General features: G+C 48.0%; 1 protein-coding gene across 8 annotated transcripts in view; it reads right to left on the bottom strand.

Annotated features, from left to right (window-relative positions):
* Nucleotides 1-25,812, bottom strand: part of TJP1 (tight junction protein 1) — a 2,827,266-nt gene that overhangs the window by 754,316 nt on the left and 2,047,138 nt on the right. For all 8 annotated transcript variants that reach the window (XM_069624936.1, XM_069624933.1, XM_069624931.1 and 5 more), the window contains one exon: nt 14,271-14,490. In XM_069624936.1, the coding sequence (XP_069481037.1) occupies nt 14,271-14,490 (220 nt within the window). The remainder of the gene's footprint in view (nt 1-14,270; nt 14,491-25,812) is intronic.

The raw sequence follows: 25,812 nt of genomic DNA on the forward strand, positions 1-25,812 counted from the left end.
TACCCGTCGCTGCCGTGTCAGTCCCCGTATCATCCCCTCGGGTGGACGGGGAGGAGGGCTGGACGGGGCGCGACGGTTGAAAAGGAGGCGGTGGATGGATCCTTCTTTTCTTGGTAGGGGGAACACCAGAAGGTCCCGGTTCTGGATCCCCCGACGGGAGAGGTTCCTCCGTCGGTAACGGTAGTCTCGTCCTTATCTCGGAGCATAAGGACTGTATAGCCAACAAAATGGCCGCTGAGTTGTCTTGCGGCGCTGGCAGAGGGGAATCCGACGGGCGAGCAGGGGCCCCGTCGGTATCCTCGACGATGTCGTCGTCGTCACCTGCGTCGGGGCCCATTCCGACGGGCTGGTCTTGTTCCACGCCTAGGCCGTGGCTTAAGACCTCGATCAGTTCCTCTTCTGAGGTTGAGGCCGAATCTACGACGACGCCCTGCCCCCCCTTCTTCCCCACGGAGGGTTTCACGGGGGTCCTATCGATGGGCACGAAAGAAGACTCCCTCCGAGGAGGCAGGGAGATTCTGGGCCCCGAGGCCGCCACCACTGGTGCAGCCTCCACAGGCTGGGCCAGGGCCGCCGCGACCGTTTCGATAGAGGGCTTGGTCGAATGGATCAAGGCCTTCACCACCTTAGGTGCGCTCACCGCCTTATCCTTGAGGGAGGGGGCACTGCCACGCTCCTCCTCTGCCTTAGAGCTCGACCGGGGTCTCTCCAGGAGCTTCGCCGGGTGCTCGGCCTTCCTCTTACCCGACCCAGAGCGTTGGCTCGTGGTTGATGGTGCCGGGGAGGGTGCGCCCTGCCTGGCGCCCGTAGAGCCCGACCGTTCGGCGCTCCCGGTGCCAGCGGACTCGCGGTGCTTGGCCTTATGTTGGGCCCCCGTCGCCGGGGCGCCCTCAAAGGTCTTAGAAGACCGCTCAGATTTCTTCTTCTTCTCGCCAGACGGGCTCTTACCCTCCAGCCAGCTGGCGAGACGTTGATGGCGGTCCTTCATGGTCCGTTCCGACATGTTGCCGCAAAACGCACAGTCCTTCTCCACGTGCGTCTTGTCCCCATGAAGGCAGTAAAGGCAGAAAGAGTGTTCGTCCTCCTTGAAGACGTTCTGCAGCTGGCATCCAGGGCAGGCCCTGAACAGCTTTCCGGGCGTCGAGCTTCCCTTCTCCTGGGCCATCTCCGAGACCGGGCCTGAGAAGCTTCTGGAGTCCTCCGAAGTGTAGCTCGACGAAATCTTCACCCTTGAGGGGCACAGATGAATCCGACACGGGTCCCCGTTGATCGGATGTAGGATCGGTGGAGCTTGAGGCTCTTTTGACCGAAAGAATCGAAGTTTTTGTGAAAAAGCGCGAAAAAATAGCACTAACGCTCGAGAGCAATAGCACGAGGATCCCAACACATGAACGTGCGGTAAAAATCTGAAGATGGCTGCCAGAGGCGGTGCTTAGGTAGAGGGCAGTCATTGGCTGTGGTCAGTATGACGCAGAGACCAGTGATTGGTTATTACTACGAAAGACAGATCAGAAACGAAACTGATACTGGTTTTTTCTTTACCGAGGATTCCCAGCCTGACGACGGGGAATATTCATGAGCATGTGAATCCATGCCAGACCCCATGCTGGAGAAATAACATTTTCCATCATTGGATTAACTGCTCTTGTGAGGGCAGGTTTTCGTTATGAAGGAGCCAGCCGCTTTTTAATTGAGTTTAGTAGAGTAATAGCCTGGCTTGCTGACGGTTTCTCTTTAAGAATGTCCTCTACGAAGTCAGCCTCAGGAACAGCTTCATCGGTGGAAATCTTGAAATGTTCTGCTGCTTTGCGCAACATGACATTGAAGGTCATTTGATCGTCCGCTTGAAAGGGCTGTCCAGTGGGAGTAGTCTGGAGGTAATCTAAACACAGGGCATGAGGATCTGGTGAAGGATTAGGAGACTGCCATGGCTGAGGGTCACCCATACCAGGGTTTTCTTTCAACTCCTCAGTGTCAAGTAAAGGATCACCTGAGTGTATAGGTCTGCAGGGACCACCTCTTCAGTGAGGTCGTAAGTGTACACATCCTCCTCCTGAGAGGGATCAAAGAGTCTTTGAAATGTAGCCACAGGGGGCAAACTGCTCTCTTCCCGTGGTCTTTTGGGGGTGGATTGCTCTGAGAGGGTTACAAACCTGTCAAGCCTCTCCATACAACCCTCAAATGTTCCCCTAGTCCAAACAGAAGACCCAGAGTGGTCTGGAGGTGGAAAGGGCTCTTGTGTATGATCCTCCGACACCAAACGTAGAGATTTTTGTTTCAATGCCGAAGAAATACCTTGTTCGCCTTACGAAAACTCTTTCCGAGGGATTGACAGAGGTTGTGTGTCCCTGTGCTTCCCCAGTATTTCTTTTAGCCTATCTTTGGATCTCGCCGAATCCTTGGGCTTTCCCGTGGGCATCGGCAAATCCTTTGACTGTTGCTTCTGAGAGTACGCCGAAACAATTCTCGCAATGCTTTCGGTAACGTCCTCCGGAGTAGGGTGACGTGTAGTCTGGGCCTGCGGTTGTGTAGTCTTTGGCGAAACCAGGGCTTTGTCATCGGCGGACGTCTTCTTATAATGCGTCTCAACGGTTCTTGGAATATTGGGGCTAGCACCCTCCAATTTAGAGTGTCTGGTCATTAGGTGCATCTGCGGCTGCGGGGAGGGCTGCCGATCCTGAAGTTCGGCGGGCACGGCTGAAACTTCTGGTGTGCCCTTTGGCGCTGTGGTCCGCTTCGACTTTATCGAAGACTGGCCCGGGGTTGTGTGTTTAGTGAGTTGAGAGTGTTCATCTTTGTCACCGGGGTGTACAGTCCCCTTAGCAGTGCCTGAGCCGTACCTGGCGGGCCCGAGGACAGACTATGTGGAGCGGGAGCGCTCCGCCGAAAGGTCAACGACCTCAGAGTCGGAGGCCTGCTTGTCACTGATGCCCTCGTCGCAATCTGCAGTTGCGGCAGCGGGAGAACTCGACCCAGCCTTCGACATCCCGTAGGATGCCCACTGCTTGACACAGCGCTTCAAGGTCTTCGGACGGAGGAGCTTGAAAGCCGCACAACCTGTTTCGTCGTCATCGAGGAGCAAACAACAGTTACACCGTAGATGCTTTTCTCTCTAAGGAAATTTGCCCTTGCAAACGGGGAAAACCTAAAAAAGGGAGTCCTCTCCATAGCTGAGGATAAGGAAAGTGACGATGACCAGAGAAGAAAGATTGAGGAAAGGGCAAGGCATTCTCAGACTTCATAGAAATGGCCAACCTGACCTCACTCTCCCTACTGTGTTGGCCGGCTGGAAGGCCCGGCCACGTGGTCAGCAATGCTGATTGGGTCACCGTCCGTTGAAGGTCCTTAGGGGCTTCGGCAGAGATCAGGAACAGCCGTCGATAGGAAGGATGGTTAGGTTGATCTTGAACAATATAATTTATTCGACCAAAGATCGATGGAACAATTAGCAATGTCTCTGGACGAGCTCTGCATAAGGCGACCTTATATGCTGGGCGGAAAAAAAAATCTGAGCGACCTTGACACGTGAGGGATTTTATGTACATTACATGTCACTTAGGGATAGTGTTACAGGCACGCCCATAGAGACGTCCCTGTTCGACGCTCGAAAGACAAGATGTAATACTCTGCGGTGACCTCTGGATGTTGGACTACATGCACAGCATGTGATTCTAAGCAGATTAACGAAGCATCAGAAACAGTAATTGTATTAAGTTAGCAAAACCACAAAGATATTGGGCCTCATTAGGTAGGAGTGTGGCGGCCCAGAATGAACAGTGGCGGTGAGGGATCGGCACCGTTCATCCCGGGCCGCCATATTACAAGGTCTGCAGTGGGTCCCGCTGAGGACGTCCGGTCAGATCAGGTGTCCTCAGCGGGACCCGCTATCAGACCAGGATACTAACAACGGGCCCGTCATTAACAGGCCCATTGTTAGCATCCTCCCCATTCCCATTGAGCCCTATGGGGGCTCAAATGGGAATGGGGATGTACCGGGTCCGGGTCCCGCGAAAGGGATTTACCGGGCCCTTCAAGGTCGGAATGGACGGGTAAGTCCCCTTTTGCGGGACCTGGACACGAGTTTGGCGTTAGGCATGCCCTTATTAAGGGCATGGCTACATCCAACCTCGTAATGAGGCCCATTGTCTTTTTGGAAGAAAAACAGCTTGTTAGTCAAACAATAGCAGAGCCCAAGATTCTTCACACACTAAGGCTTTTAAAGTCCAATTTGCAACCCTAGCTAAAAGGCAGTTCAGAGAGGGCTGCAAGTCTTACAAAGCAGCAGAACAGCAAATGTTCCTGTGGATACTTTCAGTCTCTAGGTAAGGATACCACAAGAATAACAGTGGAGACTCTGTTAGGGCAGTTTTTCTTAAGTCCAAGGACTTAGAAAACCATTCAACTGAGGCAGTACAAGTCTCCACTCTTAGTATGAGGCTGAACCACTTGTTTAGGGTAGCGTAGACAGAGCAGCCAGGCTCATCTTAGGAGGGAGAGAGGGCTGTAGAATCAGTACAAATAAATTGTAATACAAATGGTCGAAAGAAACACCAAAACACTATGTATTGCAAAAATAAATGATTTAAATACAAGTAGGCCCAGATAAATCTTGGGGGAAATAAGTACCATCACAGATCATAAAAACACATCATAGAAAAACAACACTATGCTTGAAGGTACACATACCAAAGCACAAACGAATTTGGAACACCCAACAGTAGTTCTAGGGAATTCAAACCCAATAGTTACTTTTGGATTAGAGTAATAAAGTAGTAGACCCTAGCAGTTGTACAGTGACGCACAGCAAGAAATCATACTAATATAAACTGTACATAATACTTTGCAGAATTTTGACACTTATTCTAGGACAGTAAAAACCTTCAACTTCTTTTGGGATAACAGTTCTACTCAAGGTCAGTAAGCCCTTTTGTGTAATCTTCAATTACAGTTGCTTTTCAATGCACAGACTAAGGAAAGCAATAACTAACTAACTTAACTTATTTTTAGAAGGCACACAGCTAACACAAGTTAACACCTCTATACATTTGTAAGGAGATACCAGCAAACTAAAGTATGACCTAAGCAGTCTTATTCTGGCCAGGCTAACAGCAAGTCAGGGGAAGCAACACCCAATTGGGGAAACATTTATCCTAACAGGAATAAAGTGAAACCACCAGCATTACTTTTGGGAAGAGGGGAACCCAATTCACAAGTGAGTAACTTAACCTTCAGCCTACATTCATTTAGAATGGAGAGACAGTTTCTGAGGAAAGTAAGACTTTGATAATACTGATTTAAGAAGGCAAACAGCTTATTCAAGGCAAGTACATCCTACATATACTTTTCAGAATGGCAGAACATATCTAAGGTAAGTAATAACTGTTTTTAACTATTCACTCAGAGTTTAAAGTTACCAACTAATTTATTTACAAGTAAATGGATTCCATTGTCAAGACAGGACTTTGGAAGGACTTTTGCAGCAGGGATCACAGGAGAACACTCCAGGCAAGAGATTCCTCGCGGCTGGATGCAGCTCTGTGGGTTTGACGCCTTTTCAGGAGCACAGAAGAAGACAGAATATTGGCAGTCAGTTTCTCGTTGTTTGCAAGGTCGAGCACTCTGGTGAGGGGACTTTTCGGACTTGAATCGTATCATGCCTCTTGAGATCCAGCAGGATACCCACGAAGTTTCAGTGAGATTCGGAAGACCCTGCACCGCACAATGACTCTAGGTCCAAGGGTATTGGGGTATTACAGCCTCGCAAGGTTGCAGCACAGCGTGGGATGGCTAAAAGTGCAGGTCTTCATGTGTCTAGTGGACCGCACCAGCACTGATATGATAGGTTATTTATAACACACTTAATACCCAGAGGTTTCTAAGCGCGGACCTGGTAGCTGGAAATCGTCTCAGCAGCGGATTCTTCATCTTCCACTTCAGTTTTGGTTCCAGTGGTCGGCTACCTCTTCAGCTTCTAGGATCAGACATTTATGTAGGAACCCAACCAATCAAGCAGCCTAGCAACATTCAAACTTGGGGGGTTGGCAATCCTTTCAGGACAGCTAGTCGCCAAGTTTGAACTAGATTCTCACAGGCAGACAAGGAAGACAAAGGGTTGCAGAGTTTTGGACTCCTCCCTCGCTTCCTGTCTTCACAGACACACTGGAGCCTGGGAGGGGAGTCCACTGGACTCCTGCTTCAGATAAAAATCACACAAAGGAATTTCCAGCCCTGAATGTCAGGGGAAGGAACAAGAAAGGACAAGGAACACTAAAATGGCAAAAAAAGACGAGCCATCTTGGTAAAATGAGCACCCATCAGTGCCTTTAACGGGACCGTGCAAACAGCCCGCAGTAAAGGTGCACCAAATTAATAAAAAGGTTCACTGCCACCAGCCATTAAAGTTAAGTTTGTCCTTGTAAAATACATTTTACATTTAAAATGAGAAACGGGGATACAAAGTATCCCCCCAGCACTCCAAATAAGGTGGGGGTGCTTGTTTCATCTAATCAAATGTAAAAGGGATCCAAAGATCCTTTCTACCTTTGGGAACTGTAGTTCTCACAAGATTAGCCATAGAAAGGTAAGAGGGGAGCCCCTATGGCAACCCAGCAACAAATAGGCATTTATTGCCAAAAGGTTGTCAAAGAGGATAACCTTTAAAAGACAGTATGGAGAGTCTTAAAAATGACACCCAGAAAAAGAGTTCCCACACAGAGATATAATGAAAAATATTCCACCAGTAAAAGCAAAATGTTCCGTTGTTGACACAGGCCAGGAAGATTTATAATTGCTTTGAAAATCTTACCTAACCGACATGCAAAAGGGACACAAGCAGCAGCTTGGGTCAGAGCCAAGAGTGGACACCCTGGACACCTCTACATGCACTCCAATGCTCTGGAGCGACTTCTTGGATTAAAGTAAGCAATACCTTTTCTCCCCACAGTAGCTTTCGTTAGAAGAAATGTTTGTGGCTGCATTCTCCTCGATGCAGCAGCCCTGGACCCGACCTTCGGATTCCTTTTTCTGGGACAAAAGGCAGGACTATGGATGTGATTTCAGCAGCAGTCTCGAGAGAGGACCTCTGGCACAGATTTCATCAGCTTCTCTAGTCAGTCTGCAGTTTTGGCACCTTTTCTGCGGCACCAACAAAGGATACGATTTGCCCGTTCAATCTCCTTCAATTCCTTGAGTCCTGCACTCTGGTGAGGAGACTTGGATGAGTCGGATTGTGTCTCTGGAGGTTCACCTGGAGCTCAGCAAAGACTTGACAGATTCGGCCTTGGCAAGACGATGCACTGAAATTGGGTCGGATGTCTTCTGTTATTCGCGGTTTGCAGCTCTGGAACGCTACACCACCTCAGGAGATTGTAGTTAGTCTCAGGACTGGTTGGTCCCACCAGCCAAAGGGAAGGAGGCGTCCTCTTCGGAGTTCCTCTGTTGCACACAAAACTGACTGAGGAAAGCAGTGGCCGCTTCAGTGTCGCAAAGGGTCTGCAGGGGTCTCTGGTCACAGTCTTCAATTACTTCAGCTTCCAGTGGTCAACTTGCCTTTCACCTCACCTTGTATTCAGTTTCAGCACACACCTCTGCAATCTTCCTCAGCAGTTCACAGAAAGGGCCGGGTGGCTGTCCAATTAGGACAGCCAGACCCCCAATGACAACTGGTCCCTGTTAGGCAGAACCCTGTGCAGTTCCCTCTGGGACCACTGCAAAAGATTTAGGACTACAGGTGTTTGGCAGTAAACCCACTTGGTAGCAGTCTGTACCACACAGATTCACTTGGTAGCTGTGGCTGAGCAGTCAGACTTCCCTCAAGAAGAGTTAGGCAGTATACAGAGTATTCACAATAGGTCTAGAGAACACAGTAGAACAAGTAAACACTGACCAGGGCTTGGTGTAAAAGAGATATAATTATTTATTTAAAACCACATCTAGAAAAACACACAGGCACTAATAGTAAGCAATTCAAAAACACGGTCACTAAAAGATATACACTCCCTTAAAAGAATATTAGACAAGTCTTAAGTAAAGCCCCACTTATTTTCAGACAGCGGTGAGCGCTTAACGCAGATGGTACACTAATAATTTGTTTTAAAAGGGAGAGAAAAGCAGAGAATAAACTGAAACAGGTCCCAACACTTGTTCACGAACACAACAAGGGAGGAAGGCAAAGTAACACTAGGAATTCAGAGTCAGTAGGCCGGATCCGCTTAAGAGGATCCAAACGAAATGTGTCCAAGGTCACACGGTTGCAGTGCACGAAAGTCTTGTAACGGTTCAAAAAGGAGTTGGACCAAAGAAAGGGACCAGTTAGAGGGTCAAGGCAGCCACCCCAGTCCAGAAGGTTAAGGAGTTATTATGACCTTGTAGCAATCTTTAGAAAGGGAGGCCTGGCGGACACGGTACCTTAAAGTGGTGAGAACACTCCAGCGGGGGCAGTTGTTCCTGGCAGCGGATGCAAGTCGGTGCTTCGTCCGGGGGAAGAGAGGATATCGTCGGGGAGGAAGACAGGAGTCCGTTGCACTGCCAGGGAAGAAACCAGCCGCAGAGTTTCTCAGGTACAAGGAGCGGTCCGTTGATTTGCGGTTCAGTGGTGAGTGGCTATCCGGCTGCCGGGGTGCTTGGCACGGGCAGTTCGACCACAAGCCGGTCTGGTGTGCGAAGAAAGAAGGTAAACTGGTTGTGCCCACCAGTCAGGGGAAGAAGCCTCTCCAGCTGGGAGATCTTCTCTGTCGTCGGGAAGTGGTGAGTCGGTTCCGCAGGGCTCCACCGGTGGTGTCGTCGCGGTAGGTCGGCTCAGCTTCTCAGGTCCTGTGGCGACTTCTGAAGTTCCAGTATGCAAAGCCCTGCTTTTATGCAGCATACCCCCATTCACTCAGCCTAGCTGTCAATCAAACATGCTAAGTGGTGAGCCGGCCGGCTCACCACTTGGGCCAATCACACAAGAGTGCGACTTGAGTTACCAAGGTAACTCAGTCCAGGGTGCCTAAACTCCCTCCCACACCCCCTGTGGTACCCAGACAGAGTGGCACCACTTTCGGAGGCTTCTGTGGAGAAGCCTGCCAAAAAGTGGAACAAAGGGCTCGACTTGGGTTGGAGTCACAGAAGAGAACACAAACGCCATTTTAGAATCAAGTCCTGGAAAAAAATACCAACTGGCGAATTAATATTAGTTAAATAAACCGGCAGTATTTTCGAGGCTATGAGAATTAAATAAAAGTTGGTAGCCTCGAACAATGGGAAAATCCCATAGGGAAATATTCGTGGTCGAATATAAAAAGTAGTTTCCACTGCTACCAGCCAAAACTCGATCAGGGGGGAGGGAGACGTGCCCCCTCGACTAACAGACCCCGGGGCAATCGAATTGCCCCGACCAGTACATCCACAATATGATGGTTTGTGCTGGTTTCTGTTAATAATTTGGGACTAGTAAAGCCAATGGTGACTTTACATGCCCTGGGAGACAGTAGTCAGTCCCAGGGTATGGGGTCTATGGTGGGGTGTCACTATGACACCTCTGTGTTACGGCACGGAGGGTGCTGTGTAACACACATAGTAAAAACACATGGGACCCTATGGAGTAAAGGACCCCATAGCCCATAAAACACTAACAGTCAAAGGAACACCATAAATCATGCCCAACAGTGGGAGAAAAAGAGTCTCACTCTTGGCAGGAGAAAAAAAAAATCCAGAAATCCAGCAAAGCTGCTGGGGGACTCACTAGGTTAGGAAATTCAGCCTAAAGAGAGAATTCTCCCTAACAGTCCCATTCAGGCACTCAGGCAGACAAAGGGGAGGGGAGTATAAAAATAAATAGTTTATTTAAATACAAGTAGGCCCAGATCAATCTTGGGGAAATAAGTTCTATAATATACCATATAAACACAATTATAAAACCAACTCAATACCTCTAGGATACAGCCCAAAGTATAACCTTATTGAGAGTACAATCAGTAGTCAAGGCGAGTCAAGCCTACTACACATTTAGAATGGCAGCCAGCTATCTTTAGGGAATAAAACCAGGTTATATATATACTTTTAGAATACAATCAGTAATTCAAGGGTAGTTGACCCCGTCAGTCATGCAGTGACACTCAGTTATAGAAATCACATAAGCAAACCCAGTTACAAGTATACACCTTACAACACTACTTTTTAGTACTACTTTCTGGAGGGACCGCAACACACCATAACTATTTTATAATGCACCAAGCAATTCAGGGAATGCAAAACCCAATTACAGTTTAAGAAAGACACAATGTATTTCAAGGTAAGTAACTGACCTATTGGTGCATAACTATACACTACCTGATAGCTAGTTATACCAAGTATACTTTTAAGAAGTGTACAATACAGTTTCTAAGTTAGATTAAGAACTTTATTAAAATAATTTAGAATAGCACTAATGCAATTCTGGGACAGCACAACCCAGTGTTACAAGTTTAGAAAAGCTGCAGATATTCAAGATAAGCAAGACCATATACTTTTAAGAGGGGCTACAAGCAACTCATAAGACAAGTATTAACTGCCAGACTGTGTTAGATATGTGTAAAGCAGATCAGGGAAAGCAAACCCCATGGGTACACTTTAAGAATGAATCTGTTATTCAACATAGGTAAACCCTAAATGGTAAGCTTTTACACTCATTCAGTTAAGGATAATAAAACAGTACCAATACTTATTACTTTTCAGAAGGGGGGGAACACCATTCAAAGTAACATACTTTTTAGAGGGGCAAAATGCAACTCAAAGGTAAGCATACAATTAGTGACACTTTGTACCTTCTTTCACAGAGCTACAGTTACCACACTAACTTCTTTAACAAGTAAGTATTTTAGCACTTATTTTATAAAGACCTTCCCTAGTGTATAGCATGAGTTTCCTCAGAGACAGAAGACGGTATGTTTCAGTTGCAGGAATGTCAACGTTCCAGAGGACAGCTTCTTTAACAATTAAGTTTAAGTGCTCAAGGACTTCATAGAAGGCTCCCTATATGCGTTCCAGCATTAGGCCTGGGCAAGTGGCATGGGCAAACTCCCAACCATACAAATCACCCACTAATATGCACACCAGTCTTAAGGTAAGTATTACCCAAGCCCACACGGTACCTTAGGAGAAAAGAAAAAAACAGCTTCTTGGTGGATGCATTCAGGATGCAGCAGCACAGGACCCGGTCCCTGGATTCATGGGATGGAAACGAAAGAACTGGGCACTGGATGGGAACTTGCAGCAGCAGTCATCAGAGAAGGCTTGCAGCAAAGGTTTCTTCACGGATTCTCGCAGCTCTGTGGAAAAGGCTCATTTTTACAGCAGCCAGATCAAAAATTAATATCGCTGGTTGCATTTCTTCACTCTCTCGGTTCTGCACTCTGGTGAGGGGACTTCAGGGATTCTAATTGTGTCTCTAGAGATCCAGTAGGAGTCCATCAATGTTTTCGGACGGATTCAGACTTCGGAAGACCATGCACTGCTCTTAGGCTAGAGGTCCCAGGGTATCAGTGATTTGCAGCCCAGCAACGTCGCAGCACATCGTGAATTGGCTCAAAATGCAGGTCTTCTTGAGACTAGTGCATCTCACCAGCCTCTGGGTAGAAGCCATATTCGGGATCCCCATGCCGATTGGAAGGAAGGGTTACATCAGGCTACGGTTACATAGCTGGCTCTCCAGTCGCAGGAAATCGCTACAGGTGTCTTTTCTTCATCTTCCTCTTCCTCTTCGGATTCAGCTCCAGTGGTCGACTTGTCAACAGCTTCCAGGATCGGAGTATTTATAATGAACTACAGCACAACTTCTGCCAACTCTCCCTACAGTTTACAGAAAAGGGCAGTCTGGCTGTCCAATCAGGACAGCCAGCCCTCCAGCTTCCTGCCTTCTCAGACTCTCTGCAGCCTATGTGTGGAATACAAGTGACAAAACTTCCACTGAGAACGTTCCTACCTACAATGGCAAGGGAAGACGTCAGAAACAACAAGCAAACCAGAAATGGTCAAAGAAGAAGGAGCCCACCATTCTAGAAGAATAGTGGCCCTTCTGTGAATTACCGAGGCCGATTAAACAGCCTGCGAGTAATCAGACTAAAAAGTCGCCAAGATAAACCACGGGCACCAGCCATTCAAGTAAACTTGCAATTGTAACAAAAATGTTACCAGGTAAGTAAGAAAGGGGATACATTATACCCCCTTACCTCCAAAACATGCCACATAAGGTGGGGTGTGCTGGCTCACTTAAAATATTGTAAAGGGGATGTGAATCCCTCTTTAATTTTGGGAATAGTAGTTCACCCAAGAAATAAGAATTAAAAGGAAGACTGCATTTAAAATGTGTGCTGCCATAGTACATTACAGTCAGTTCAAAGTTATAGGAAACTATAACTCCAATTATACACTATGGACAGACATAAAAAGGTCACCCATAAAAAGAGTAAAAGACTAGGTGAGAGGGGAACAAGATTCCCACTCACCTAGGGACAAGGAAAAATAATTACCAAGTCCAAGCAAAATGTTCTGGGGTTGACACAGAACGGGAAGATTTTTCATAAAGATGAGAATCTTACCCAACACCCTTGTTTCTTCACTTACTTGACTTTATTAAAGTTTCCTAGTATTCTTACTTGAATCAGATTTAATTGTCTGAAAAGGGAGTGTTCTTTAGCAAGAGCACCCCATGGTGAATGTGTGTGTGTTAGTAGAGTAATTGGTCAATGAATGTATGTATCTTTCCATTTCATTTCAAGGCCGAATACATAGAATTATTTTAATACATGTCTACTTTGATTAAGAGTACTCTGTGTGCATGATTGAACTCCCACCACCCCACACTCTGAGTCTGAGCCTTACTGTTCAGTCATCTATCTTGATATAGTTTGGCCAGACTTGTCTCTTTTCCTGTTCACCAGAATAGGGTGGCCTCTCAGAATCTACCCACAAGGTCGACTCTGAACATCATCTTAACACTGGACATGATTTCAAAGCCAGCAAATAAGCCGCTGTGCCTCCAAACCTCAATTCTGTCCTTTTGCCAAGCACTCAGCAGCTGAGGAACCACTCCACAGACGAGTAGTACGAACTATACGCCAAGAGGGGCAGGTTATGTGGGTGATGAGGAATCTCTGGGGAGAGAAAGGACTCATCCATCAGAAAGAACAGTACTGAGAGTTAAGTAGTTTGCTCCACCAATGATTCCTTCCTGCCAGAAATACCTCCTCATATGGAAGGGGGGGGGGTGAGATCAAAAGAAATGCACCTACACCAGAAAACGCACATTTAACAGGTCATGGAGATGGCAACAACTACGCTGCCGTGCACAGAAAAACAAAAACCAACCAGAATATTGTGGTTAACAATGTAAAAATGAGTTCAAGATATAAGGGTATGGAGTCACTGATAGTGTTTTTCTCTAGGATACATTTCTACGCTAGGGTGAGTGCAGGAGCACTGGCACTTAACAGAACTGCGTTGGAGACCAATGCCCTTGGTCACCGATTTCTTTGTTCCAGAGGCAGCAAAAAATAGGAAACAAATATCTTGGATAAAGAGCACTGGGTGAGGGGTTGAATGCTTTATCACATAAAAACGCAACTTATCTTTAAAGCATCTAAGATTACGACAGAGTTATAAAAAACATTATAAATGGCGCTTCCTGATATTTTAAACTTGATGGGTAGGTTTTTAGTTTGCATTTGCCACAAGTGAAAATCGGTTATAATTGTTAACCGAAAAGACATTTAATTCTGTCTTAAGTTGCCAAAGCAAAGCTCTATTGCATAGCTATTTCAAACAAATCACTTTCATCAAGCCCAATGCTGTATCAGTAGGATTTAATCTTAAAAAGTTGTAGAGTTTATATTACATGCAGATTTGGGTCAGTCTGCAATACGACTTGAAACTGAGCTGCCATAAAAGCTCTAAAAATATAATTAATTTCTGAAAAAAGCTATAGTTTTAAACCTACCTAAAAAGTACAATGTTAAAACAAGTATTTCACCAGTTATTGCGCACTCAAAGAACTGAGCTATGGTGGCAAAAAACCTTCGCAACCAATCTAAAGTGCAAAAGGGAGTGAAGGAAAACATTTTTTCATGTTTTTTAGGAAACCCAAGAAGTGTTCATGAAAAACAAGGTCATGCAATTTTCCCGACAGGACATACAAATCCTCCATTAACGAGATCAAAAATGAGTTCGAGTGTTTGAAATGTATAGATTCTGTAGCATTAACTATACCAGGACTTGAATAGGTCACTGCCCAATTCCTCATATATTCAATAACATACCTGTTTTTATTAGGAATGATGCCTCTCTCAACCTCCTTGTGATTTCGACCAATGCGAATAGCCAGCCATGATCCAAGCTTCCCGTTATACAGGGTATCCACCACTCGGAACACCTCTCCTTTATTGAAGCTCAGGCCGTATGGGGATTCCTTTTCATATTCAAAGTGAGTTCTAATGTAAAAGGAATCGCCAACGTCCGACTCAACAATGCGCCGATAAACTAGAGGAAAAGATGAAAACAGGTTCACATTTTTAAAAACCGTCATAATTCCGACAGTTTCAAAAACCTACTTGTGCATTAAGTGAATCATGTAGTCAATGCTAAATTCACCCAACAAAAGCTTAACAGACTACGCATTGCTTGCTCCTAGAAACCTTCTCCATTCCGCACCGTCACTCATTAGCAGCAAGGCTTCTTTTCAGTCTGCTAACAACCAAGGCAAAAATCACAAGGTCTACTGAGGTCAGTGTTGGGATGAACGTCCAATGTCCCAAACACAAGAGAAACTAGAAACTAAGAAAGCCCATGAAACACGAAACTTAAACCACACATGCACACAACGGAGCAGGACAAAGACTCGAGGAGTACTTCAAGCAGCAATATGAACACGCATTAGAAACACTAAAAGGTAGCAAATATAAAACATGACTCAAGAATACCAAACATCCTTTAGGTGTGTAACACAGGGTAGGCCTCAGAATAAAGGTAGTTTTGGGGGACATTTAGGTTTAATAGGCCTCAGAAATCCATGGATTATATCACACAGTAAAATGCATTCAGTTTCAGCTCACACTAAAGCAAAACACAGACAAGGGCAGCAGCCTTGGATGGGGGTAAAGTCTCATTGTGATTGGTCAGAACAGAGATGAAGCTCATTCCCTGGCTCCCAAAGGGGAGCAGTGACCTATCGGGTGTTACAACTTTACGAAAAGCACATGAGAAAGGGTGTAAGAGATTCACAGGGGATAGGCTAGGAGCACAGAAGGGCAGCAGGTTTCCAGGCCTGGAGGAAATGAAGCATGTAACAAATAATAGGCCTGGCCAGTAAAAACTGTGCACAAGATGAGTTGATCAGGGAGACGACACATACTGCCCCCTGTAGGAAAACATCCATCTAGGAGTGGAATTACAAATAAACAATGTCAGCACCCCAAACAAGGAAGAGCCCAGTACTCGGGACCAAGCGAAGCCAATAACTCGTACATTAATTACTAGTTACTCAACGTAGTGACTAACATACTCTTAATCCATAGTCCCCTTTCCTCCATACTGTATGGGCGTCCCTCACGAGGGATGTGAGACAAAACTTTTTTCACCAGAAAAATCCTCTTCCGCTTTAAATTTAGAGGCGCGTGGGGGTGCATGCGCTCGCCTGACTGCATCCACCGGCGCCACTCCTCAGTCCCCATTGACGCGTCGACAATATTCAGAATTGCCTAATGACACTAGTATAATTAGGGGGGATGATGGTGGGACGTATGAAGGAAAGGGGACTACGGACTAAGTATGTTAGTCACTACGGTGAGTAACTAGTAATTACTCTTACATCCCATCCCATTTCCTCCATACTGTATAGGTAATTACAACTGAATGTAGCCCCAGGGTGGAGAGGAGACCCTCCTTAAGAAAACAGGTTTCTTAGAGCCACCTGCCCAAAAGCTGCATCTGACCTAGAGGCGGTGTACAAACCGTAGTGCTTACAGAAAGTCGAAGGGGTGGCCCAGGTAGCCGTCCTGCTGATGACCTGCCACGGCACATGCCGTTGGAATGCAATGGCTGTGGCCTTGGCTCTGACCGCATGGCATGCAAGTTAGCTAGCACCGGCTTGTGCTGCCCCTCATAAGCCTCCTTGATGGCTGCGACCATCCACCTTGCTATGGAGGCCTTAGAAGCCCGATATCCGGGCCTTGACCCACCGAAAGTGACAAACAGGGTGCCCGACTTGCGAAAGTCCTTGGTCCTGTCCAGGTAGTATTTCAGAGAGCGTCTGACATCCAGACAGTGCAAGACCCTCTGAGGCTCCTCGGGGTCGGCGAAGAACGTGGGTAGCACCATCTCCTCGAGGAGATGGAGGGAGGAGGTCACGTTGGGTACGAACGATGGGTGCGTTCGCAGGACCACCTTGTCCTTGTGAAAAGTGGTGTAGGGCTCTGATGCCACCAGAACCTGAATCTTGCCGACTCTGCGAACGGAGGCAATTCCCACGATTAGAGCTGTCTTTATGGTGGCATGCCTGATGTCTGCGGACACCTTTGGCTCAAAATGTTAGTGCGCCAAGGCGCCCAACACAACATTGATGAGGTCCCACGCAGGGTGTGGTTTCTTTATAGGCGGGTAGAGTCTGTGGAGGCCTGACCGATGTCGCATGACCACGAGGTTGGAAGAGGAGAAGAGGCCCTCCTCCGAATTCCTGTAAGCCCTTATGCTTGCCAGAAGTGCGGCATGTGTTCACCTGTACGCCGGAGTGGGCGAGGTGTGCTGAAAAGGAGAGCACGCTGTCCAAGTTGCACCTCAGAGTGTTGATCCCTTTAGAGTCGGCCCAATGACATAATCTAGACCATTTACTCCTATATTGGTTCCTAGTAGCCTTGCTTCTAACGCCCTGGATGACCTCTAGGTTAGCTTGAGAGAGGTTCAAGTGTTTCAACATAAACTGCTCAGGAACCACACTGTGAGGGCTAGTTTGTGAGGAGCGGGTGGAGTACCCTGCCCCGTGCTGGGCCAGGAGAGGAGCCGGGCCTAGCGAGAGGTGAATGGGTGGCCTGTCCAAATGGCTGAGAAGTACGGAGAACCACGGTCTGGCCGGCCACCATGGAGGTATCGGAATGATGCTGAGGTGACAAGATTCCTTTATCTTGCAGATCACCCTGTGGATCAGGGGTGTGGCCGGGAAGGGGTGTGGGCGGGAAGGCGTAGGCCGTCATGTCGTTCCACCGTATCTGGAATGCGTCTCCCAGGGAGCCGAAGCCCTACCCGTGCCAGGAGGCGAACTGCTGGCATTTCATTGTCCCGGGAGTCAAACAGATCCACTTGGGGATGCCTCCACCCGAGGAAGATCTCCTTCAGTACCAGGTGGCTCAATTGCCACCCATAATTGTCCGCCCCAGTCTGCTGAGCCTGTCCACCTCCAGGTTGGACTTGCCCGGGAGGTGAACTGCTGTGAGGTAGATGTTCTCCAGTGCGCACTCCCACATGCAGACAGCTAGATTGCATAGTGCAGGGGATCAGGTACCCCCCTGCTTGTTGACATAGTACATGCTGGTAGAGAGTTGTCCGTCTGGATAAGAACTGCCTTGCCCTCGATGAGAGAGAAAGGCCTTGAGAGCCAGCCATATGGCTGGCAATTCCAGCCAATTGATGTGTGACTCTTGCCCCTGACGAGTCCATACTCCATGGAAGCTGTGGCTGTCTAGAGTGGCTCCCCAGCCCTCTAGGGAGGGGTCTGTAATAAAGGTGACCTGAGGGGCCGGCTGCCAGAAGGGCTTGCCCTGCCGCAGGTTGTAATCCACTGACCACCACATGACGTCCGGGTGGAGAAAGGGAGGAATTTCGACTGGCTCTGCTTGGGAGCCCTTCTCCTGATGTCATGAGGCAGCGAAGTGCAGCAGTAATCTCCTCATCATGAGCCTTGTGTGGGGTACGGCCAACAGGACCACCGCTATTATACCTAACAAATGTTGGTACCACCATGATGAGGTCACTGCCCTGGAGAGGAAGTGAGAGGTGGCTTTCTTGTTGGCCGCCATCTTGTCCTTCGGGGGAAAGACTCTCTCGGAGCTTGTGTCCGAGATGAGGCCCAGGAAGGTCAGGGCCTGCGTGGGCTGCAGCTGAGACTTCTTCAGATTGATAGTGAACCCCAGGTCGTGGAGTGTATTGTCAGTGCGGAGGAGGTATGGTCTACTGCTTGGGACTTCTTCCACAGCCTGGCTCTCGAGCGACCAGATCTCCACCAACACAGTTGCTGTCCCAATTTGTGGGAGGAGAGGAAGGTACCGGTAGGCGGTAGCCCGTGGGGACTACAGAGAGGATCCAGGGGTCCGGAAAATTCTGGTGCCAAAATTGCAAGCGAAAAGCCAAGCCTGCCCCCTCCACCGGAGACACGTGGACCCGAAGGGGCGTGCAATACCTTCTTTCCCTCTCAGGCTGTTGCAGAGGAGGGGGATTGGGAAAAACCCTTGCCCCTCCCTTTTGTAGTTTCTTCCGATGTTGACTCGGAAAACAGTCAGGTTGCCTAGACCTTTGTTTTTGAAAGCCCCGAAACCCACCAAAGACCTGCTCCTTGTCGGAGTGTTGCTGTCACTGGGTGTAGGCCTTGGGCGTGGCCTTCGTAAGAATAGAGACTTTGCCGTTTGCGAGCTGTTTTTTATCCAATTCTTCGTCCGTGGTGGAGTGCAAGAGGTCACTACCCTCGAATGGAAGGTCCAATATGCGTTCCTGGACGTCGGGGTTAAACTTAGTAGCCCGGAGCCAGGCAGTCCTTCTCATGTCCGTGGCGATGCAGATAGCCCGGTCAGAGGTATCGATGTGGACCACGGTGGACTCCACGATGTCCTGCGATACAAGCTTGGCTTCTCCTAGGCCCGCCTTGAAGCGTGTTTGGCTCTGCACCCGAAGATCTGGGAGCAAGTCTACAATTTCCCACCAGAGCCTTTGGTTAACGGCTGCCAGCATGGCATCCGTGTTGGCTTGATGCAGGTGCAAGGAGGCGGAGTACAGATTTTTCCCATACGCCTGCAAGACCTAGCAGCATCGAGGACGACTGAGGCTTAGAGTAGAGGGACGCTACAGCGCTCACGGAAGAATTTGGTTGAGGATGCGCCGAAACAAGAGGGTATCCCCCGCCATCTGCCTATACTTGGCGTCGAGGTGCCGTCAGACAGGTTGGGCCGAGAGCTGCTTGAGCCGCCCCTTCTTGTCCAGGGAAACTACATCTTTCTGCATCGGGATCCCCGTTCTGGTAGGGGGATCTTAGGGTGAGGACTTCTGCCAAGACCCCCCCTCCTCGAGCTGCTCTACCTCGGGCTGAGGAAGGCCCAAATATTCTGCCAAACCTGTAAGGCATTTGTAGAAGGCCCTGGCCGAAGATGGCGTGTCGGGGTCCTCCTCCTCATCAGTGTCCAGAGTGCTCGGAGGGTCCGGAACTAGTGGAGGGGTGCTCGTCATCATGGGCTGCGGTGTGGATAATGGATACCGGCTGCTGAGGAGGCCATAGGTGATATTGACTGAGTGGCTAAGGGCAACTGCGCCGGGCACACACTGCCTGCGATGCAGGGGAAAAATGCCCTGTGCTGCTGATGGATAAACTGTGGGCCATGCACCTGGTTGACACCAGTCCCACATTGTGACTCTTTCATCCACCCGCTCCACAAGAGCTGATATCGAACAAGCTGCCATCTTTTCTGGCACGGAGGCCATTTTTGTCGAGCTGAGTGCCACATGCGGAAGTCGTGGAACCTGGCTCGCTGGAACCAGCCGCATTCAAGACGCTTGGTGTTGGAACAAAAGGCCTATCCAGCACCTAAGGCCATGACCTGGAAGGCGTATTGCCCTCGGCAGAGCTGCAGGTAGTGCTGCATGAAGGCGCCCCCTTGGATATGATGCTGGTACTAGGGCGTTGCCCCTCGGGAGTAACCCGGGTAAAAGAATCTTGCGGTCCCTCAGCACTGACCCCGGAAGGATCCCAAGACCCTGTCGGCCGTGAGACCGGTAGCTGGACTCGCCTCGGTACGTGTGCTGGTGTTAAAACCCAAATGGTTCCTCCCGTTCAGGGGCTTCCTTGGGAAGTGGAGACTGATCTTTATATTGTTATAGATTCCAGTGGAGGATTGATTCCGATGCCCTACCCGCTATATCCCTAGAGTTGAAATGTGGGGATTGAAAATTGGCCTATATGTTTCTGAAAAGGGCAGATCACTACCCCTTGCCATACGTCCTGAAGGTCTTTTTGACCGAAACACGTGTCGATGAATTTGTGAACAATCTGGAAAAATAAAAAAACAGATGATACGACACCTGATACTATGGACTGGGTCATTAACAATTGTTACAATTGAAATAAATTATGTGTAGTATTATCACTACACAATGTATTAGATGCCAAATTGGTTTTAAATAGGAATGTATGAATGAGTAAGTATGGGTCTGTGAATGAATGTTTGAGATATGAAAGATATATTGAAGGAATGAACTAATTGTTTTAAACTATGCATACAATTATTTTGTTATATGTTTATTGATTAAAAAATGAATAATTACTGAATAATCTATGTGTCACCCCTTTCTACTGGTTCACCTTTTGCTTTAATTCCACCTGAGAATCAGACCTAGAATGGAGTGTCTAGGCAATAGTGTTTTGTAAAGGTGTGTACAGAACTCCAGGATGCCGCTTTACAAATAGATTCAAGGGGAACATTTGCAATGAATGCTATGGACGCCCTAGTGCCTCGAGTGGAATGTGCTCTAGGCTTGAAGGGCAGCTCTCTATTAGCAAGAGTGTAGTAGAGTGATGCATTTAACAATCCGTCTCCTCTTCCTGCTGCCACCGAAACGATAAACTGATTAGTCTTTCTAAGTGGTTGAGTTCTTTCCATGTAGAACATGACAGCTCTGCGTACATCCAGTGCATGCAGGGTTCTTTCTCCCAGGCTTGAAGGATTCTGAAAGAACGTTGGTAGTTCTATTGACTGGTTCACATGGAACTTGGAAATTAATTTAGGTGCAAATCTAGGGTGAGTGCGCAGAACCACCTTATCTTTGTGAACTGTTACAAAGAGATCTAGAGCGCCTGTAGTTCACTTACCCTCCTGATGGAGGTAATAGATATCAAAAAAGCAGTCTTAAGGGTGAGGTCTTTAAGACTTGCCTTGTGCATGGGCTCGAAAGGAGCCCCCATAAGCCTAGTCAACACCATGTTTAGGTCCCATCCGGGAGCCGGGTTAGAAATGGGAGGGTGAATTCTATTCACTCCCTCCATGAAAGCTTTAATAACTGATACCTTCCATCATGAAACTTTCTATTGTGATGTCGTGTAGGCTGAAAGTGCAGCTAGGTGCACCTTTATGGAGTTGAAGACCAGGGCTGAGTCAAGTAGATGAGTTAGGTATAAAACAATGTGTGTGGGAGAGCAGTTAATCGGGTTAATGCTCTTTGAGTTGCACTAGATGACAAACCGTTACCATTTACTGGAATAGCAGTATCTTGTGTTCGGTTTTCTTGCTTCCCTGAGAATGTTCATACATCTCCGAGGGAGTTGCAGGTGTCCAAACTCTATGACCTCAGGTGCCAGGCCGCTAAGTTCAATGTCTGTGGGCATGGGTGAAGCGTCTCGCCTCTGTCTTGCGACATGTTGTAAGGCAGTTTGACTGAAGGAGACAGAAGGGACATCTCCATCAGATGAGCGAACCAGGGTTGGCAGGCCCACATGGGGGCCACCAGTATCATCGTGACTGGTTCCTGGTGCATCTTGTGCACGATCTTGTTGAGAAGAGGAGTCGGGGGGGGGGGGGGTGAAAGCATAGACAAATTTCCCTGACCATGTTATCCTGAGCCCGTTCCCCTTGGAACGGTTCTGGGGGTACCTGGAGGCATAATCTTGGCATTGAGCATTCTTTGGAGTTGCGAACAGATCCATCTCTGGGAAGCCCCATTCTGCGAAAACATTGGAGACAATGTCTGTGTAATCGCCATTCGTACTCCATGGGCAATGGAAAGTCTGTACAGAGTACGTCAGCCAGAAGATTGAGTTCCCCTGGAACATGATGTGATAACAGGAACATGTTGCGTTTGAGAGCCCACTTCCAAATGTTCTGGGACAGTTTGGACAGCCCTAGAGAATGAATGTACCCCTTGTTTGTTCAGATAGTACATGGCCGTGGTGCCGTCTGTGAGGATCAAGATCGTCTTCCCCTGCAGTTGTGTCTGGAAAGCTTTTAGTGCTTTGAACACTGCCAACAGATTTATGTGGTTGGATGCTATGTCTGACAACCAAACACTGTGCGCTGTTTGTTAAAGCAGGTGAGCTCCCGACCCAGTAAGAGACGAGTCTGTGGTTACAGTGGCTTCCACTGCAAGGGTGGTAAATGATTTCCCTTTCAAGAGGTTGTCCCTCGACCACCACTGCAGCGAGAGAACGAGGGCTGGCGAGACAACCACTAGATCGCCCCACTGTCCGCTGGCCTAACACCACTGGCTGTTGAGCCACTCTTGCATTGGGCGCAGGCATGTGTGAGGAACCAAGTAGATACAAGACACCATCATTCCCGGCAGTCACAAAGCCTTGCGTACAGTCACCTCTCGACTGGCTACATACGCAGGGATTTGAAACATGTTTTGGACCCTCTCGTTGGAGGGGAAGACGAGGCCGTCCTTTGTTTGAATTAGAGCCCTTAGGAATTGTTTGACTTGACTGGGGTAAGACTGGATTTCTTCTCGTTGATAGAGAATCCCAGACTGAATAAAAGATCTATCGTCTTTTGGGTATTTGACAGACATGTTTCGTAAGAGTCCCCTGTTATGAGCCAGTCGTCGAGGCAAGGATAGACCGGGATGGATTGCCTGTGCAGATGTGCTGCTGCCACAGCTAGTACCTTTGTAAATACCCTTGGTGCAGATGCTATGCCGAAGGTAGTACTTTGAACTGATAATGCTTGTCCTGTTTCATAAACCAGAGGTATTTTCTGTGAGCTGGCAACATTGAAATATGAAAGTATGCATCTTGCATAATCCCCCTGTGATAACAGTGGAATTACTTCCTGTAGTGTGACCATGCAGAACTTTTGTGGCTTTACAAACTTGTTAGCTGGGCGCAGATCTAAAACAGGGTGCATGGTTAGATCATTTTTGGGTACAAGGAAGTACACTGAATAAATACCTTCTTTTACCCGAGACAGAGGTACGATTTCTATGGCTCCTTTCTCCTGTAGTGCTTCAACTTCCTGCAGAAGAATGCGAAGATGGTCTGGTGTCAGTCGTCTTGCTCGTGGAGGTCTGAATGTTGGGGACCGGTTGAACTCCATACAGTACCTGTGGGCTACGGTCTTTAGCACCCACTGGTCTGTAGTTATTCCCTCCCATGCCTGAAGAAACCATGTTAGCCGGCCCCCGCAACCGGAGAGGCAATGGAGGGGACCTGGATCTTCGGGTCATTTTGAACCTGAGGCCAGGGAGCCTCGGGGGATAGAGTTCAGGCCTCTTCTTTTGCCACAGCATTGACCCCTTTGAGGATACAGGGTGGTGTATCTGCTATTTCCCGGTGTAGAATTCCAATTGTTTCCCGATAAGTATTGTTGCTGTGGGAAGCGTTGGCCACAAAAACGACTTTTGGACCCAGATCCTCTTCTTGCAGAGGGTCTTTGTGTAATCTGGTCCAGTGTTTTTAAGGTGTCCTGTTCCTTTTTTGCGGTTTTAAGGGCCTCATCGACCACTTTCCCAAACAAGTTGGATTCTTCCACGCCTGCGTCTCTGGCTTGAATCCAGAGTTCCGTAGCCACACATGTCTTTTCAGGAGTGTGCCCCGAGACAAGGATCGCCCAGCAGTTTCTGCAGAGTCCAATGTATTCTTAAGAATGCTCTGGTTCACCTTTCTGCCTTCAGTGACAGTGGTGAGGAGATGAGTACGTAGGGGTACGGGAACCTCCTGTATGCCTTCCTGTAGTACAGCCCATTGGGCATCGGAGTAGCTGGCCAGCAAGGTATTGTTGCTGGCAATGCACGTTGAGAACGCTGCCGCAACCATGATCCTTTTCCCAAGGGCGTAAAGTCGTTTACCTTCCTTATCAGGGGGTGCCTCGCCTGTTGACAAAGGGACCCCCGCCCACTTTCGAGTCGTAGTCGCCACCAAGGAGTCCAGGGTGGAATGACTTCTGATATACAGAGGATCTGATGGAGAAGGGCAAAAGAGTTTTTCTATTCGCGAGTTGACACCTCTTGTGAGATGGTGTTGATAAGGATGGTGCCAGACATTTTTTTATTGAATTGAGGAGGGGAATGGCCTGGCTGGCCAGTGGTTTCTGCTTAAGAATGTCTTCCACGAAGTCAGCTTCGGGGACCGCCTCATCCGTAGCAATTTTAAAGTGATCAGCTGCTTTACATAACATTACGTTAAAAGTCAACTGGCGATGGTGGTCTAGCGGGAGTGGACTGGGGACGAGTCCAGGTCCATGACATTAGGATCTTCATAATCTGTGGATTGCCATGGTTGGGGGTCACCCACATCTGGGTTCTCTTCCCAGCCCTCGATGGGCGCATGCATTTCTTCAGGGTTGATAAATTCCTCATCCCGTGTATCAGCATGAATGTCATCATCTGTAAGGTCATAACTGTATATATCCTCTTCTAAAGAGGGGTCAAAAAGCCTTGGAAAGTTAGCTCTGGGGTCCACAGGAATCTCATCCCTTGGCCTCCTTGGTGTGGGTTTTTCTGAACGAGAAACAAACCTGTCCAGCTTTTCCATGCAGTTCTCAAACTTTTTCAAACATCGTCGAGAATAAACCTTCTTTGCCTTCACAGATCTCCTGCTGAGGTATCGGAGGTGAGACGTCTTGTGTCTCTCCTTCGATTTATGTGTGGGTTCCGGTACACCCCCCCCCAGGCCATCCTTTGACCTAGACTGATCCCTGGGCCTTTCCATGGGCCTCAGCACATCCCCGGCCTGCTGTCTCTGACTCCGCTCAAACATTTTATGGGTACAAAAGATGGGCAATAATACAAACTATATAATAAACATCTTTTTAATGAAAGTTCCTATGTAAAATGTTACACAAATAATGTTTAAACCCCTTTAAAATAAAGCACATTTTGTGAAATGGACGAGCCTCCTGTGCTTGAGTTAATCTCTGCCTTTGCGGCACTGATGAAACAAAAGACACCTGCTGGTAGCTTTTATTACAGCTGCGGCTTTTGCTTCATTAGTGAGACGCGGAGAGCTGCAAACCCAACCCGGAGGTAAAGTAAAAAGTCATGCACAATGTTGGAGTTTTTTATAAAAATGAAATCACTGTTGGGCAACAAGCTGGGAGGCTTGTGGAGGGCTAAGTTGCAAGACACTCTGCAAAAGGCAACAACTGCAGGACTCAACTGAGAGCAAGCAAGATACCCAACAAGAGGTAAGTACCTCTTAGTTCACAGTACCTTAGGTCTGAAGAAATTGGTTCCAGCAGGCTTCTGTTTCTGTTGTACAATGGCAGATCTTGTTGTGCCTGGGTCTCAGTCGTGGGGACAAGAGTGATGACGTCTGGGGACTCGTGCACTACGGTTTGAAGGTTGGCGGCAGAAATGGGCAAACTTCAGATCAGCTGCACTGCACTTTGCAGTTTCAGCTTCTCGCGAATAGCACCACTGCGGTTCTTGGACACCTTTTGGGCTTTGTGTTAGGGTCGATTGGTCCCACCATCCCAAGGGGAGAAGTCGTCCTTTGCAGGGCTTCTCTGGTCGAGGGGAATTCAGAGCTTTGGCACTGCAGCAAAGCTTCACCGAACAAACCAACGGTCCAGGAGTTGCTGCAAGCGTCTCTTCCAAGTTCTTCTTTGGATTCCTTCGTCCAGT

The sequence above is a fragment of the Ambystoma mexicanum genome, chromosome 11 (genome assembly GCF_040938575.1).
Source record: "Ambystoma mexicanum isolate Mex_15411 chromosome 11, UKY_AmexF1_1, whole genome shotgun sequence".
Lineage (NCBI taxonomy): Eukaryota > Metazoa > Chordata > Amphibia > Caudata > Ambystomatidae > Ambystoma > Ambystoma mexicanum.